The sequence below is a fragment of the Chrysemys picta genome, chromosome 2, assembly GCF_011386835.1.
Source record: "Chrysemys picta bellii isolate R12L10 chromosome 2, ASM1138683v2, whole genome shotgun sequence".
NCBI lineage: Eukaryota > Metazoa > Chordata > Testudines > Emydidae > Chrysemys > Chrysemys picta.
The window spans coordinates 204,329,299-204,348,364 of NC_088792.1; the positions used below are offsets into that span (position 1 = coordinate 204,329,299).

A 19,066-nucleotide genomic window follows, 5' to 3' on the forward strand; every position below is an offset into this window, starting at 1 on the left:
ACTCTCCTTCCTCTTATAAAGTAAGCCAGTTTCCAGATCTCTAATGTGTGTACTTGCCTTGTAAAAATATTTTTATTTTAATTTATTTTGTATGGGGCATTACAGTCACTGGCTTGACTGCTGTTGCTGCTTCTTGATGTGCCAAATTACCTTTAGAGATGGCTCAGCACTTTTGAGAACAGAGCCTTTTATGGGGTTCAACTGAAGGCAATTACATGCCATGAAATACTATAAATTAAACGAGATTTTATCATGTAAGTAATTATTTATTGAGCTGAGAATCCATAGAAGGTAAACAAATGTTTATAATATCATACAGTAAGCATTTCCAGGGATTAATAAAAATGATTGTCACTCACTGTGCTTCACAAAAAATTTCTTTTAATGAATAAATAATTTGATGAAATCAAAAAATATTTACAATATAGACAAATGAAAAAAGCTTTGGATATATTAATCTGAGCATCCTGTATTTTGCATGTTCTAACTGTATTTCTATCAAGACTGCCTCTGAAATGATACAAACTGGACAGAAACTGCAACTCAACAAAGTTAATGGGGTTTGTTACATGTGTATCCATTAGTTCAAATAAGCTACATATGCTTCATTTAATATGCATGTGTTAGAATACAAATATAACTAAAATCATATATTATCAGAATGTTAGACAGCATTCTCCACAAAACAGAAATGTACACTAGGCTGTGACAATAACAGAGGATCACAGGCAACAAAATATAACAGAAAAATACAAATTCCTTCATAAGAATATAATTGTGCTCTTTAATTTACCAGATGACTATGCTGCTCTACCAAGTTGAGGGTTTTGCATAAATGCAGCATCCAACAACCATGTGTTTGTGTATGTGTTTGTATGTGTATCAAGCAGCGGCATTACAGTGGAAATTGGGCAGTGCAAGCAGTTTTTATAAACACTTTCTCCAGCTCTTAAAAAGAGCCAATTATACAAAGCAATAGAAGCATAACACTGAGAAGTCTTCATCTCATATACATAAATATCATGAAACAACTTGCTTTGTTTGTGGTGGTGAGAGGAGCTTTATCACTGTTGTTTGTGCGATCAGCCAGAATTCAAGTATTCCAAAGCCACTTCATAGCAGAATTTGTATTGATCCTGAAAAATCAACAGAAACAACCCCCCACAAAGTCATTCACAGAAGAAATTTAATTAAGGGCTTCAGTATTTCTGTTCTATTAAAATTATTTACTATCAGACATGGTCAGCGTGAATGAGTTTGCAAAAGCAATTTATATTTAGATAAGAAAAGCTTCACACTATTAAATCAATAGTACATACAGTAACTGACATTGCTGATCATACTATAACAATTTAGTTACACAAACGTGCCTACAATGGGAACTTTGGAAACCAGTAAACAAACTGACTTGTAAACCTTTAGTAACCTGTCCAAAAACTCATACGCAATAGATATTGGAATTCCTTTGTGGTAAAATTTATGTTAAAATAGGCCTGGTTTCTACTGTTTTCCAGTTCATAAGTTTTATTTTATTTTTGTCTATGAACTCACTCAGTTTTTTTTATTACTCCTCCTCTACACCTAATTCAGAATCCCCACAAACCCACACTCCAGTTATTTTTCCTCTCACACTGAAGCACATACCTGAGGTATTGAGTTTTACTGCCACATAAGGGGTATTTTCAGCTACCAAACTGTCTTTGCACATAGGCCTGTGCTTATAGTGAAGTGGGGCCATCTGGAACTAGGGGAGCAACCCAGCACAATCCCTGAAGAAGCACCCTGGTGCAGGAGTGGAGAGTTATATGGGCCTGTGGTGCCCATGCTCCAGGAATATTCAGGGCCTGGGGGCCCAGCTCCACCAATGTTCGGGGTCGAGTGTCTGCCCCAGCCCCGCCTGCTGCCCCCGCATGGCTTGCCTGGAGCATCTCCTGGCCTTGCCTGCCGCCCCCAGGCAATTTAAAAGGGCCAGGGGCCCCCGGCTGCTGCCGCCACCACCAGCAGTGCAGCAGGGTTAAGGTGGCTTCCTGCCTGGCCTCACTCCGCGCCGCTCCTGGAAGTGACTGGAATGGCCCTATGGCCCCGGGAAGGGGGGAGTGTGTCCGTTCCAAGCTCCGCAGGTCCCATTGGCTGGGAACTGTGGCCAATAGCTGCATGGGTGGTGTCTGGGGGCAGTGGCACATAGAGACCCTCTGCGCCCCCCCCCCCCGCCGCCCCACCAGGAGCTGCTGCCAGAGGGGTGTGCGGGTCGTTTTCTGGAGCCGCTCGAGGTAAGGGCTGCACCCCTCACCCTCTCCCACACCCCAACCCCCTGCCCCAGCCCAGAGCCTGCACCGTGCACCCAAACTCCCTCCCAGAGCCTTAGGCAGGTGTGTGTGTGTGTGGGGGGGGACTTGGACCCGTTCTGGGCACCACCAAAAATTATACAAACCTGCCACCCCTGCCCTGGTGAGCAAATGGTGTGTGCATGTCACAGAGGTGGAGGAAGAGACAGGACTACTTTGCACTTCCCCTTTTCACCTCCAGGGACACAGAGGGACTGCAAGGGTCTGGCTCTTATACTTCCCTGCTGGCCACTCATCCACATATGGGCGAGGCACATTCTAGTCTTCTGAGCTGTTGTACCAGGCGTGGTAGGTAACTCTGAGGGTTCTGTGTTTTGTGTCCATTTCTTTTTATGTTTCTACTAACTTTATTTTGTAAAATTATAAACATTTAAATGTAACAAAAAGCTGATGAGAACATGGCTGTTATTCCACTAAATCTAAGTGTGAGCTGTTCTGATTTCCAAAAATTAAGTTTCAATGTACCACCAACTAGATATCATTTTCTGTCAATGGAGTAAGCACTGCCTCTATCATATGCACTTTCATTAAGTAATAAAACATGATAGCTCATGTGCTGTTGCGTAGTAATAATGACATAGCTAGCTGGTTGACAGCACTCAGCCTTTACCTTTATGCTGAACACCATAGGTAGGTAGGATATCATTATACTTCAGCAATCGTCTTCTTTTGCCTGAAGCAAACATTTGAGGGGATTCTGTCTATTGTCCACTGAAGTCACACATGCAACTCTGAGTCACATGTTTATTGAGAAAAGCATGAACCTGAATGATTTCAATAGCTACCTTTGCATCAGAACAGAAGAAGAAAAAAAGCCAACAGCAATTGTTTAAAACAAAGAGATGTATTTTCCTGGTGCCTTCATTTTGCAGCTGCCACTTTAAAAGTTAAGGAACAAAGTTGTTTGGACTTAAAACACCACGGTTGTGAGTGAGTGTACTGAAGGTTTTAAGATCCTGCAGGGTCACATAAACTGTGGTGTATTTGGATCTCTTTTGAACAAGGAAAAAAAAAAACAGAAATATGGGGTAAATTATATCTTTACTATTTTACTGCATATGTGTAGGTGACGCAGTCATGTTATCATTATGGAACACACACTGGGACGATGATCAACCAGCCAACCGCTCTCATTTTTTCCAAGCTCATTTTATAGTGATTTACTGATTCAGCAGAATAACTGGCATTTCCAGTAAATGCAAGCCCTAGATAACTGCCTTATAGAATAGACACTATTATTCCCCCATGCCCACTGCTGTGTCCTTTGCACATTTTACTATTTGTTTGATGATAAATATTAAAAACCTTTTTATGTTACCTCGCTTCAGAAAGGCATATTTATATGGAGCACATATTGGTAGACCCAGTAATGCTTATTATGAAACTCTTTGACATGCTTCAGTAAAAATACCCTAGAGCTAAATGTTACATGTATATTATAACTATAGAATTTCATGAATTTTCTGTTTGTTAGATGAATGTGTCACTCAGATTTTTGTGCTCCCAGGAAATTGGAAAGGTTCAATGAAATTAGGAGATGAATCTATAAATACGCACCACAAAGAGTATCCTTAATCCAGTGAGAAAATGTATAACAATATTTACACAGCAATCCTGGAACTCCTCTCATGAAACACTGTAGCACTAACAATCCTGTGCGTTTATAGATTTGATATCCTGTGAAGAATGGCAAGCACTTTACAAAGGTGGGTAAGCCTTAATATCCTTATTTTACAGATGGGGAAACTGAGAAAAAACTTTTTCACTCCTTAAAGGTCACAAAGCAAATGGTCAGTGGCCACATCAGGAAGAAAACCCGGATCTCCTGACACTAAGTCACTGCCTTCCACCACTACACAATGCTGGTCCTCACGCCCATTTTCAAACCAACTCATTTGAATTGTTGCCATTTATTAAACTATATCCTCCTGTAGAGCATTGGACTGGGATTCAGGAGACTGGGGATCTATTCCACGGCCTTCTGGGTCACCTTGAGCAAGGCACTTCACCATTCTGTGTCTCAGTTTCCTCATATGTAAAATGGAGATAATGAAGCTGACCTTTCTAAAGAGCTCTGAGATGGACTGATGAAAAGCACTGTAGAAGAGGTAGGCATTATTGTTGTTATACATATTTGTTTTAAAAAAGTTGGTATTTGATAAAAAATATTTGCTATTCGGTAAAAATAAAATAAAAAAAGTGTGGAGACCAATGTGGGGGTACATTCTCTGGCTGAGAAATCTGCTCCTGAAGGCCCATCTCAAACTGCGATTTATAGCTAGCATTTTCTACAACTGTATATTTCTACCCCATTTTATTTTTATTCCTGTGAAATAAATGAATCAGAAATCACTGAGATCTATGAATTTATCTGTAGGTGATGCATTGAGGGGGGGGGAGACACGTGGGGTCACATGCCCCCACAGAGTTCTGCCAGGGTGGGAGTTGGGCTGAGCACAGCTGTGGGGACGTGCTGGGGAAAGGCACCGACACCATGTGCTCCCACTGAGCTCCGCTAGGTGGCACCTAGAGCAGGGAAGTGACATTAGACTGGCAGTAGGCTCAACAGTGGAGCCTGCCTGGGGTGTGTGCAAGGCTACAGAAGGGAGCTTGGGGCAATGAGGGGGGAGGCAGCAGGGGCAGTGAGGGGATGGGTGCTTGGGGAGCCCATGGCAGGCAGTGGGGGCCAGGAGTGATGGGGGATGGGTGAGGGGCTCGGAGAAGCAGCAGGGGGAGGGGGGATTGGTGGGGGACTGGGGAAGAGGCAGCGGGGCAAGGGAAATGGGGAGGTGGGTGGGAGCTCAGTAATGGTCCAAACCAAAGCCACTTCACAAGAGTGTTGGGATTTGGAGCTCTGAACTGGCCCAATTATAAAAATAAACCTGAGCTGTGAAGTTGAAATCTGGACCTAGATCTGATCTTCCTCGTGTTTCTGAGTGGTTTGGATTTTGTGTCCTAGTTTTGGGTCCATCTCTAGTTAAAAGTGAACTGTAAAGAGAAAATGGAATTGCAGGCAAGCTCAGAAACATGACTTGAACGTCCCTGCTAACTGGGCTGCGCATAGGAGATTGATCACAGAAATCTGTTTTAATTTACTTTCCAAAAATTCTTTCAAACCACTGTCTGCCTGCCATGAAATCTGTTTTTCCAGGTTTGCTAATGATGCCCCATATTCACCATTCTATGGTACTATAGATACCAGAAGAGTCAGATGCCAGAAGAGACATCATAGCCACTAGGAGGGTTAGCATGAGATTTCTGATACGTGTGATGCCCAAGAGAGCCAATGTCTCCTTGTAAACCCAGAAGAAAGAGCAGATTCAAATGGAGAGGGAAAATAATTCTATAAGGTTAAAATAGAACTGATTCCTGACATAATTATTGGGTGCTGATTAGTTTGCAAATATCTCTGTTCTTCAAACTGATATAACACACCAGTGCAATCCAGAGCTTCTTCATGTGAAGCTCTCTTTTAGCACAATCTCCATTGGCTATTACATAGTATCATAAAATATGAACATCAAAAGTAGCTCTAGAAATCAAAACTCTTTTGTCTCTTGAGTACCTGCCCTGAACCCTGCTGCATACCATCAGAACCTTGAAATTTTGCCCCTTCCCCCCCATGATCAGCAGTTACCAGTCACCCCTGACTTAAACTCACAGAGACCTGAGAACAGCAGTCATGCCAGGCACAAATCCACATCTACACGGACTGTGTGGAAAAGTAGGACATTTCTCTTTAAATCCAGCAAATAAAAAATTAGGAGTGTCCTGAGAGTTCTAAACTGAGGGACAGGCGCCAAATGAATGGCCCGCTCCCAACATCACGAAAGCTGGAAGGTCCCTCACCTCCAGATGACTGACAGTCTTACATTGTTACGGGGGGAGGGTTAGCTCAGTGGTTTGAGCATTGGCCTGCTAAACCCAGGGTTGTGACTTCAATCCTTGAGGGAACCACTTAGGGATCTGGGGCAAAATCAGTACTTGGTCCTGCTAGTGAAGGCAGGGGACTGGACTCGATGACCTTTCGGGGTCCCTTCCAGTTCTATGAGATAGGTATATCTCCATATTGCTAGCTTGCTTCCTCATAGTGGCAGCCTCAAACTCCCTGCTCATCTCATGCTGCTGGCAAAGTGCTGGTTCACCTCAGGACCCAGCTAGATGTCTCTCTCTTACTGGTGCCTGGCCTGAGGGAGGGATAGGAATTCACAGCAGTGGAGGTGGGGCACCTTGGTAGGTCTGAGGAGAAGGGGTTTCTTCAAAAGAGAGGTGGGGCATACTGGGACTTGCTGCAGCCAAAAATACGGACCTGGTCCTAGCGCACAGAAGGCAGAAACCCTCCCTCTTCCTAGCACATCACTCCTAAGTAGCTTGGCGAACCTACTAGCATTCACTATTCCTCAAGGTGTTCAAACCTGAAGCCAGACTGGGAGTGGAGATCTCTCCTAAGAGTACAAGGGTGAGGGTGTCTCAGTTTTGTGGGATCTCCCTGCCTCCTCCTTGGGATTTTAGAAAAGATGCCCAAACACAGTTCAGTCCCAATTAACCAATCCCCTACTGTCCAGAGTTTACACAGTTAACTCATACTGGGTTATGATTCCTGAAGTTACACAAATACTACATCTGTCATCAAAGCCAATCTGCTTTTAAAAAGCCAGACTCTAAAAGCAGTGCTTTTAAGGTATCCCGCCATAAAGTACAGTGGCACTGTCCCCCTTAATTCAATATCCTGTTTCTACATAGGTTTTGAAGGTCCTGAGACTGTCACATTGAATTGGGGGGAACTGTACATCCTTCTCCCAGTACAGAACTACAAAGCAGAACATAACAGCCTGCTGATTTAAGCTGTCCTACAGCACTTGTGTCATAGCCGCTAGTGTTTCTGCAATTCTCCATCTAAAAGATTCAATAAAACGCTCTATAAGAAAATAATTGCATATGGCCCCTTGTTTCTGAACTCCTTTAATCTCTCTATGAGGTAGAGCAACCATAATTAAATGCAATATTCTGGATGTCAAACTGAAATTCATGGCTTTGATAAATATTAGGCGATTAAGCTATTTATAAAATATATAATTTGAAAATCTGGCATTTCATTTTACATTATTATTATTTCTGCTGTGCGATGACTGCTCTCCACATGGATCACATTGCCAGAAAGGCAAATTAATAAAGATGTTCTGTTGAAAATTTTAAACTATTTCAAAAATTCACATGTACAGAGACAAAGTCTCCTAGGGAAGAAAGCAGTGTAAAAATACTCTTACAAGTGAAATGATTTCATTATTTCCTTTGAAAACAACTTGCATGCTTTCTCAACAACTCCCACTGAAAATCTTGGAAATCTCCCCAAGTTTTATGATAAAAGGAAACATTTTCTATTTAGTGGTGCAGTTAAAAAAGCTCATACCAGAAGGTCCACCATGTTAGGCTTATTATTTCTCAGTGTCTTCACAGCATGGAATACATCAACTGCCCTCTGGTGCCGAAGCATTTCGCAAACAATGCTGATTGCACAAAATGTCCCACTGCGGCCACCTCCGTTTCTACAATAAAAGTGATAAAATGGCTCCATTACTCATGACTGTATGTTACTAGTTCTCATACTGTGTCTAAATGTTCTACAAGACGTGCAATGCAAATACTGGTGAACCAATGGCTATTAATGCCTCTGAACTCTAAGAAGGATGCAATTTCTAATTAAAGCAAATAGGCTGAATTATCCAACACGTATGCTACAGAATCCATCAGCTTGGAAGCCTGAGGGTAACAGAGGGTTTCAAAGTCTTTTCTATTAATTCATAAATCTGAAGAACAAAGTAACTATTTGGAAAATAGAATAGAGACAGAGGGGCCTGATTCTCATTCACACTAAGGGTAGGTCTACACTACCCGGTAGTTTGGCGGCAAGCAAATCGAACTTCTGGGTTCGACTTATCGCGTCTTGTCTGGACGAGATAAGTCGAACCCGGAAGTGCTCGCCGTCGACTGCGGTACTCCAGCTCGGCGAGAGGAGTACCGCGAAGTCGACAGGGGAGCCTGCCTGCCGCGTCTGGACCGAGGTAAGTTCGAACTAAGGTACTTCGAACTTCAGCTACGTTATTCACGTAGCTGAAGTTGCGTACTTTAGTTCGAATTGGGGGGTTAGTGTAGACCAGGCCTAAGGCTCCATTCCCTTGCTCTGGCCGTGCAAAGTGCAGTAAATTATATTTCTGTTCAATTTGAGCCCCTTTACATTTACACAGCAACCTTAGTGTAATGAGAGTCAGACTCAGAAATGCTAAAACATTAAACAGATTTTGGAGTCTGGTTTTGAGCTGGTTACAAGTTTTTCTATTCTAGGTTATGGTGTCTTATTTCTGGACTCAAAGGTTCCCAGGTAACAGTAAAAGCCCTGCCCAAGTTGTCTTATAATTTGTATTGATAGCTGTACTCTTAACATAGCCATTAGGTGGTGCTGCAATATCCCACTACATTTTACCTGTACCTTGTGGCATTAGGTACAGGTATTACATTCACTGCATGGAAATGAGTGCTTTTACAACTGTATGTTCCCCCCATCATCCATAGTTTCAGAAGATGAGAACTCACACTGACTTGCTAACTAGAAGCCAGGCATAAATGTTCATAGGCATGATCAAATATAGTATTTAATAGTGTTTTATCTTCAACTATTTTTAATCTTCAAGAGAATCTCTTTCTGGAAACCCTATTATTTCTACACTATTCTAATCAGAGTACTTCCCTGGAAATAATAAACCTTAATAATTACCAGAGTGCAGACTAGTTAGCTAGCGGGTCTTTCAAACTAGCATTCACAAATGGTTGATTTTCAAAGGAAGCTACGAAATCGCACATCTGTCACATCCAGGCAGTATGAAAAGAATGCTCTCTGCTGCCAAAACATTGGCTGATATTGTGGGACTCAGAGAATTTTCATTAAACTAAAGTCATTTAAAAGGATTATGTCAGAGCTTTTTTCTTTTCTCTGCTGCCTGGAAATGACGCGTGCGTGATGTGGTACGACTATTTAATATCATCAGCAACTATAGCGATAACAGTAATTTGCACTTCAAAAGGGCCTTTCAGCTGAGGATCTCAAAACATTAATTAGTTAAACCACACAATACTCCTTTGATGTCAGTATCATTATCCCCATTCTACAGATGGGGAAACTAAAGCACAAAAAGATTGAATGACTTGTGCAGGTCAGTGTTTAAGTGGGCAATAGTAGTAAACTTGCAGTTTTCATCTGTAGTTACTAATTTGTATTACATATAAACAGAACGGTCAGAAAGTTATTTTCTAATTTAGGTCCCAATTCATGAAAGCACTTAAGAGTGTGTGTAATTCCATCACTAATCAGGGCAGCACTTAAACCAATGCTTAATTGAACAGGAATGCTTTCCTGAATTGCAGCCTCAATTAATGAGAACTCAATCCTCTGTGGGAGCTGAGGGAAAACAGCACATGGCAGGTTTTAAGTCCTAAGAGATGAATAGTGGGCAGATTAAGAACTTGTACCTCCACATGGAGCAGTGTAAACTTGAGGCCCTCGTGCATGTATACAAGGCCCTCAGGCAAGAGGCTTTCAGATTTCTCCCAAAGAACATGAATGGAAACCCCACTTTCCCACAAATGATAAACCTTCATGAGCTTCCACTGTTTTTCAATGAGGTGCTGGTGTAATTCAGTTCCAGGTTATAGGATAAATTACAAGGATGCCTCTTATCTTCATGCAAATCCTTTAAAACTTGAAGTACAATAAATATTCATACTACCCCCTTGCTTTCCTACCTTCAAATACTTACAAACAATGTACGACTGTACGTCCTTCTCCTCCATTGTATTCTTCCTGCCATTTCTCCACCTGACGTATTTGTTTCAAGAAAGAACGTTTGGACACTGGAGTATCTCTGTACATGGGCCATCCCAGGAACTGAAACTGTTGCACCATTCGATACCCATCTTGGGGCTGCAAAGATCCGAACAACAAGCAAGAAAAAAGCGAAGGCATTATTTACATTATATTCAAATGGCATACAATTTAAACATTCTCATCAAAGTTACTAAAGGACATAATTGCTTACAAATTACTAAAGTAATTTCAACTGCCCTTGAGAGTTATGGCTTTTAATCTCCAACAGAGTTATTAAGCATAAGATGTTTTAAATAGCAGGATATACAAAGAGACTAGAGCAGAACAATGGTACAGCTGCAAGAGTCAAGTAAATGATGATTTAATATTATAGTAGTCACTCGATAGCAAAGTGAGAGTCACAATACAATTTCAATTATAACCTCTGGTTTTTCACATGCTCATAACTTTCAGCTTTTTGGAAGAAACTTTCCATGTTTCTCTCATTTTAAAAAGAAAGTTTGAGCAAAATCTTTTAAGCCATTTTGAGGAAAGCAGGAGTGAAAAAAATAAACTTCTGTTTAAAAAAAATCAAAGTGCACTTTATCCTGGGCTATGCATAAACTCCCGAGATAAATAGTTCTGAAGAGTGGCTTTGCTATATCAATTACTGCATGGAATAAAAACCCAGAAGTGTTTACATGACGATGTTGTTGTTATTGCTGTTACACAGTAGTAATAGAGAGGGTGTCAGATTAACAAGAGAAGGGACTACAGCAGAGCTGAGGCAGAGTAAATTTTGATTGTCATAGAATCATAGAAGTGTAGTACTGGAAGGGACATCAATAGGTCATCAAGTCCAGTCCCCTGTACTCAAGGCTTATATGGGATGTGCCTGCTTTCTGTCAAAATTTGGAACCTATTGCACCCCTGGCCGGTCCCTTCCCTCTGACTGCCCCTCCCCTAAAAATAGGATTAATATTGATCAGTGACTATTAAAATCAAACATCCTATTAACATTTCATGGGTTCTTGGATTTTACTCATCAAAAATCACTGGGGAGTTCAAGGCCCTAGAAATCTGAAAGACCGGGGAGTGCAGGCTTATTCACTGGCTCCTTGGACTGGGAAGTAGGGCTCCAGGTACCTCTTTGGCTCTTTCCTCTCTTGTTGGGGGAGCAGGTCACAGGACTTGTCTTTGCTTGTTCTGGGGAAGACTGGTGCTCAGTGCAATCCATGACCTCACAGACTGACTAGGGAGTGCTGCCCATTCTTTCCAATGTCTCCTCAGTTTTGGGAGGAGGGGCCAGTCCATTTCACTGGGCCCTCTCTGCCTGGATGGGATGGAATGCCTGATCTGCTTCATGGTCTCTCTCAACCTGGCTTAAGTGGATGTCTGCTGTCTTCAGGAGGTATGGTTGCAATACATAATCACACCACATTGGTATCTTTATAAAGTGCTCACTTCTTTGAAATGCACATATATTAAAAGGTGCACTTAAAGGAGTGTGCACTTCATAGAGATCTTGGTACAGTATTTACAAGAAACAAGCCTATCTCTCAAAGAAGAGGGTATTGGTGCATTTAGTTTTTTTCTTTATTTAAAGCGCCAGGACATTCGGTGCAGACTATGATAAGGCTGCACTCTTCAAGTACAAATGTAAAAAAATGCAGACGTTAAAGGCCTCCATTTTCAAAAATGACCTGGTGAGTTTTGGAGGCCCAACTTGAGACATGTTAAAAGAACCTGTTTTTCAGGGTTAGGTGCTCAGTGCTTTCTGGCAATTACATCCCTTTAAGATGTTTCAAGTTGGGAACTTCAAAGTTAAGGGACCCCAAATCACAGCTTATTTTGAGGTCATGATTCTTGCATCAAAGTAAAGTTGCTCTTAAAGCCCTTGGTTTTTATTTTTTGTTACATTTATTCAATACATTAACACAATGTATTTTAAAACAAACAGAATTATATGCACAACAAAATATGCAATGTGGGCTAACTGCTGTAACAATATTAATTTCTGCAAATCCTGCTTAACAGTACAATCTTAATGCTGTATTCTTCTCATGTGAATGTAATAGACATAAAAAAAGGCATATGGTAGAAAAATGTCTATTCTGATTACATGTACATGGCCTTATTCTGATTCTATGTATGAACCATATATATAAAAGCTTGTTCTCAAACAGACTTTGGAGTGTGAGGTGCTTTTGCATGTTTAACCTTTACTTTTATAACCTCAGTAAGGTTTGCTCATTACCTTCAATTTTACTGAGTTATACACATTCTATTTTATTAATATATAGTCCTGATTAAAACTAACTGGATATTTGAAGGAAAGATTTCTTAGTTAACATTTCCCCCCATCAATCCAAATTATTAAGTTTTAAAAAAAGAGAGAAACTGAATAAGGTTCTTACTCTTGCTGCATTATAAATTCGGAATATCCGGCTGATTATGTCTTCTTCTAAATCAGCTGATACAAATTCCACCTGAATGGGACCATGTCGATGCACCCCATTTTCTGGCCAGTACTGGGGACACAACTACAGGAGATCAAAATCACAGACAAGCACAGTTATTTATAAGAACACTGATATCTTGTAACATCCCTGGAGAATGCATTTTTCTTGTCTTTGACTATGGATTGTTTCATTTATATTTTTGTCTTTTTAAAGTGTTACAAAAATTCTCAAACACATTATTATAAAATTGTAGTTTCCCACTCTCTGAGCCAGTTTTTTCAGTATTCCAACTTTACTTTTGCAGAACAAATTTAACCAAATAAATTCTTAAGTAACTGAACCTCATATTGGCTCATTGCTGTATTCTTAACTCTTTGGTGTTTGGAGTTGCACATTTTTGACACTCAACATCAATTCAACATTCAGATATGATGGGATGTGGGGATGCTGTTGAACGACATCACATTTAGGGTGTGCTGCAAGTACAGGACCAAAGGTCTGATATCTTAAAGTGTTCTAAGTGTGTTGATATCAGTTCATAACCACAGCGGAATGTGTTATTGCTGTTATAAAGGTATAGCTATTCTCAAAACTCCAGAGCCTAAATTCTGTTCTCAGTTTAGCTCCAGACCAGTGAACTGGCTAAAATCAGCATTGCTTGAAATTTTCAGTGACCAGTCAGTCTTACATTTGTGAATGTCACTTTGCAGTAGAAAATGTGAACTCACTTATGTCCAGAAATACGTTAGTGGTGGATACCTAGAGATCACGGAAGAATATTAATATGTATCTTGAACAATTTAAGTGTCCAATAAAAAATGTATGGCTTAATCCTGAAATGAATCACCTGACACTTGGTCTTCTACCCCTAATACTTTAAAGATTAATTCAACACTTTGATGGGGATTCTCAGAATTGCCCTCTATATACTGTGTTCACTTTCTGGGATATTTAGATTTGCAGTGTCGTTGTGGCTGTGTTGGTCCCAGGACATTAGAGAGACAAGGTGGATGAGGTGATATCTTTTATTGGACCAACTTCTGTTGGGGAAAGAGACAAGTTTTCAAGCTTACCGAAGAAGAGCTCTGTATAAGCTCAAAAGATTTTCTTTCACCAACAGAAATTGGTCGAATAAAAGATATTACCTCACCTACCAGGGATATCTATAGAAGTTCTTGGCCAGGCATGCAGCAAAATTAAGTATGTGACTGAGCAAACTTATGCTTGCTTGCAGGAGCATTGATCTCATATTTTAAAACTTAATTTTATTCAAAAAAGTATCAGTGGTCTTCATTCTGCTGTAATGTTGCTGGTGATCCGCAGCTGAGCTGACAAATCAGACATGCTACAGCTGTTGTTTTGCACTTCTTGTAACACTCATCCCTCAACAGAGCCACTCACAAATTACTGCATTTTAGGAAAATGTGGCCATTTAAAACAGAGTAAAAATAGGACAAAGTCTGATTTGCATATCAGTTCAATTTAACAAATTAAAAACAAAAAAAATCCAATTAGGAAAATGTATTTTCTTTTTTAAAACACTCTACATTCACAGCTCACACTGATGAGCAAATTACTTTTAGACTCTGCTCTGAATCTTAATCATGTTTTCATTATGAAATACACTTATTTGTATTGAGTAACAAACTACAATGAATACAGATAGCTAATGTAGATTTCCAATATGCTGTACAACTCACTGTAGGTCCTTCCATTATGTAGTAATACCATTCCAATGGGTTTTTGAAAAATACTTAAAAATCATATAAAGGCTAAGATGTTTGGCACAGCAGTTGTAGGAATCCATGATTTTCAAGTATGTAGGACATTTGGGTTGAGGTTTTTTTTGTGAATGTGAGTGGTTGGATGTATGTGATGGTATCAACTTTTTTAGGGTAGATGCTTAAGGTTTGATTTCTTAGGAAGGCAAGGAATTCCCCCTAAACTGTAGTATATATACAGCAGCTGCAGCAGATCCACATGGCTACGATGTAGCAGCCATGGCCATTCATAAAATGGACTATCTTGAATGGTTCCTTGCAAATCTTCCTTTGACAAGAATCAGTACGGGAAGATTGAGGCTTCTTAAATCTGTCTAAATTTCATCTTCCAACTTCATTTGTGATCGGCCTCATGTCTACTAGCTTCGACTTCAGCTCTACAAACCTTCTATAAAAGCATACCTTCTTCTGCATGCTGGACATGAACCCCCCACCACTGCAATCGTCTTGTTCTCCACTGGGGCAAGACTGCAACTTCCTGGGATTGTCTAAATATCTCTTCATTTGTGACAAAACCATCTCAACATATATTAAGAATGTGCCATAACTTTTGCCATTAAAAACTATTTATTTTCCTCTCCTATGATTTATTTTTAATGGCCATGATTCTGCTCCACATAGCAGGGTTGTCGTCACTATCGTGTTGAACACTCGTGTCTTAGATGTCACAGAGACATCCTGCCACACAGAGGCCTGTGAAGATTCTGAAATGCCACTGATGCAAGATCAATTTGACATGTGAATTCTTTGGTTATAGAACCTCCTGCTGTCAACCAACTACCCAGATAGATCAAACTATTCACCCATTCAATGTCACTGCCGTCTACATGCAGCATCAGCAGGCCATTCACTTCCATTTTACACGAAGCATGCATAGCTTTGGTTTTATCACCATTGATCTTAAGTCCCATAGATTTTGCAATTTTTTGTAGCTCTTCCAGCATTAGCTATAGTTGGTCAGTAGTCATTTCAAGTAAGGAAATATCATCTGCATACTCAAGAGCCTAAATTTTGCAACTCCTACTTGGACCTCAATCAGTTTTGGATTGGAAGAGGGGCTGTAGCATCCCTTTTTTCCAAAACAGAGAGTGATTAGTTTGCTCAGATTATAGGGGAATAATGCTCCTGTCAGTGTCAGGGAAGGTGTTTATGACCACACTACTGAACAGACTGAAATAGTGCCTTAAACCAAAAAAGACAGATAACTAGTGTGGTTTCCGTACTGATCAATTTACAATCTCTGCTATATATGCTCTGTGAAATGTTACTGAAAAACGACTAGGGCAAAAAACGACTAGGGCATCATGTTTGTAGACCTTGTAGCTGGTTTTGACTCAGTGCACCAATCACCCCTGTGAATAATGATACACCAGTATGGGGTGCCTGAGGACTTAATGTTCCTAGTGGACAAACTACCATGGTACATTTAGCTATGTGAGGGTCAATGGCTGTACTACAGACTAGTTTCCAGCAGAATCAGGAGTGCACCAGGATTGATTCCTCTTACCTATGTCATTTAATGTTCTAACAGAGTATCTGATGTAGTGTATTACGGTAATATGCAAATACATTATATAGAAATAAATATATAAATAATTATTATGATAATAATTAGTAATAAAGCTGAATGATAACGCGTGGTTTTCAATAAACTGGGCCCTCTTTTCCCTTCTTTTTGCTTTTTGAGTTTTGAGATTTATTCCTAATGAAAAGCTTGTCACTTACATTGGAGAAAAAAGTTTAATGAATTGCAAAGACAGGTGTATTACCTGACACATTATATATCCCAATAGCTTTTAATAGTGAGTAAGGCCAATAAATGCCTAAAATAGCCAAACACTATTATACATTCAAAACACAGCCTACAAATTCAAAAACTTGGTGTAGCAGTTACTAAAAGTCTGACTCCTCAGAGTGTTTCCTCATTCACGCTGAAAATAACCTCAGACTCATGAATAAAAGTTTTGTCTTTAATTTCTAGACAGGTAAGAGTGGTTAGGGATTCAGAAGTCTAGTATTTAAGACAGTGTTTGGAATTTATAGGCACTTTTTTGAAAGCCCAGGTTGAAAACTTTTTTGTTTTTTAAAACTAAACTTCATGTTAAACATGAAATAAAAGTGAGCATTTTTCTGTGTATGACTTAAACTTATTAAAAAAAAGATTCTTGAACACATCAGGAATAATCATCACATGCAGCATATTACAACGTATTAATGTTGGCCTTACTTTAACCAAATATCAAAAGCATTTTAGAACATTTATATAGTAGGGTCTTGTTCACTGCATTGCTCCCATTTAATGCTGGTGTTAAAAAGTAAAGTCAATGCTTAAGAAAGTTGCAATATCAGAAGCCCAGAAAAGCTCAAGTTCTCCACTTTTTAAAAGAACAGATATATCTTTCTAACAAACAATGAGCAACTATATTGTAAGTTAACTAAAAATGCCCCATACATTTGCCTCATCCCTGTTCTGGAGAGAGCCCCTCTACGGAGAGAAGATAGTCCAGTCTCCATTCCTGTTTAGTTCTTGTCCTCTCCACTGAGGCTGCCACTTACAGATCCAATTTGTGCCAAATGTGATGCTGATTTTTGTGATGGGAATGACTGACCACAGACTCATTTCAGGCAAGCAACATGGGAAAGCTGTGAATTTCTGTTCACTTTTGGCCACTATGAACTTGTTTTAAATTTTGAACCAAGTCCTAGAACTGAGAGGTACCACATCCTATTACCAATTCCCAAGGAGTTAGGGGTGTGTGTGTTTGTGTTTACATTATGGTGGACCAACTTATGGTGGCCTCATTCATTCCTCCCTCCTGCCCCTTTGCTTATCCCCGAGCTATGAATCAATTTTCTAGTGTTTGTGAATGATGTTTTATAGACCTAATTATGTCCTAATGATGTTTTGAATCACACATGTATTACCTAAACACAAGCATTACTCTGTAAAGTAATTGGAGCTGTTTCTAGGACTTACTTGTGCTGGATCCACATCATTCAGCATAACGATTGATGTGCAATGGTAGTCTAGGACCAGCCTCCAGAAATCTTTGACAGTATTTGGTAAAGGATGCTGGGTAACTATAAAAGCTGAGGGTTGCTTATAGCTCTGCAAAACAATAGCAACAGATGATAAAATGAAAGTGATAAGAGAAGAAATCCATCCAGCAAAATGTCAGTAATGGCCCCAAACCCTAGGAAAATAAGTATTATTGTTATTTTGAAGATTACTCACACAGTGTTTTCAGATCTTCCCTGAGATGTTTGCTTGCAATCTAATAAACTGAAATTTTACATGTGGAGACAAAATGGCTTTATCAGATCATATTTTTTTAAATTTTATGCCATGGGCATACAGAAGGGAAAAAAAAAAGAGATTCTTGCTTCCAATGTAGCACCCATAAAATCTGAAGCAGTAGATTTGTTTTGAGTTGTTGACAGACAGATTAATCTACATTGACTGTACTTGATTGTTAATGTGAGTGATTCCTGTGTAAGGTGATACCTAGTTATTGTTTCAATAAATATTGCTCAAATTCTAGTCTAACTGGCAGCAAAGCAATATCTTTAAGGGACAAATGCACAGTTCATTCTCTCTTTAAACACTGGCCCATGTCACTGACTGGAGGCACTGGGTGAACTTTAGAAATAGAAATTAATGGAGATATCCCATCTCCTAGAACTGGAAGGGACCTTGAAAGGTCATCGAGTCCAGCCCCCTGCCTTCACTAGAAGGACCAAGTACTGATTTTGCCCCAGATCCCCAAGTGGCCCCCCTCAAGGACTGAACTCTCAACCCTGGGTTTAACAGTCCAATGCTCAAACAACTGAACTATTTCTCCCCCCTTTCATCCACAACCTATGATTTAGAACCAGACCCTTCTTTGCTGCTGAAGGCCATAATGGAAGTACTTAGTCTGTTATTGGTCGAGGCTTGTCAATGTCTCCATTAAGAAGGGCATGGTGTTATCTGCTTTGAAGGAAGCTTGTATTCATCCAGTGCTCAAGAAACTATGGCTCAACACTGGCAATCTGGCTAGCTGTTTGAATCTTCCCTTTTTGGTAGGGTAACTGAGAAGGTTAATGGGGCAAGAGGACTCTCACAGAATCTAGCTTTTCATTCTGGTTACAGACTTGGATATGGTGCCAGATGTGCCCTCCTTCTTTCCTTTGGTCAGTAATCTCTTCTTAGCAATCGATAATCACTAGATACCCATGCTGTAACTATTAGATCAATCAGCTGCCTTCAATGATCATGAGAGGATGCTGACTTGCCTGAAGTCATGTGCTGAACTGCAGGGGGCTGCTCTTGAATGGCTCCATTTCCTGGCTGAAAGGTCCCAGAGGGCTGTATTGAGCAACTGCTCACCAAAAACTCACCCTTGTGTAGTGTGATGCAGGATTCAAAATTTCACCCCTCTTATTCAAAGCATATACGGTGCCATTTAATGAGGAGCCATGGGTTATGGTCCTTTAAGTGCATTGATGACACCCAGTTTTGCATTTCCATCTCAACTGATACAACGGGAGGAGACAGCAACTGAGCACCTGGCCCACTGGCTGGTAGAGACTGGGGTATGAGAAAGAGCAAACCACCTGCTTCTGGCCTCTAATGTAGGG

At 40.2% G+C, this 19,066-nt stretch overlaps 1 protein-coding gene across 14 annotated transcripts in view; it reads right to left on the reverse strand.

Moving 5' to 3' along the window:
- Window positions 1-245: 245 nt before the first annotated feature.
- The window catches only part of PTPRM (protein tyrosine phosphatase receptor type M), a 712,166-nt gene continuing 693,345 nt past the window's right edge, over window positions 246-19,066 (reverse strand). For all 14 annotated transcript variants that reach the window (XM_042843358.2, XM_042843348.2, XM_065585258.1 and 11 more), the window contains 5 exons: window positions 17,424-17,555; window positions 12,621-12,746; window positions 10,157-10,320; window positions 7,756-7,891; window positions 246-1,136 (listed from right to left, as the gene is read on the reverse strand). In XM_042843358.2, coding sequence (XP_042699292.2) covers window positions 1,083-1,136; window positions 7,756-7,891; window positions 10,157-10,320; window positions 12,621-12,746; window positions 17,424-17,555 — 612 coding nt within the window. In that variant the 3' untranslated portion in view covers window positions 246-1,082. The remainder of the gene's footprint in view (window positions 1,137-7,755; window positions 7,892-10,156; window positions 10,321-12,620; window positions 12,747-17,423; window positions 17,556-19,066) is intronic.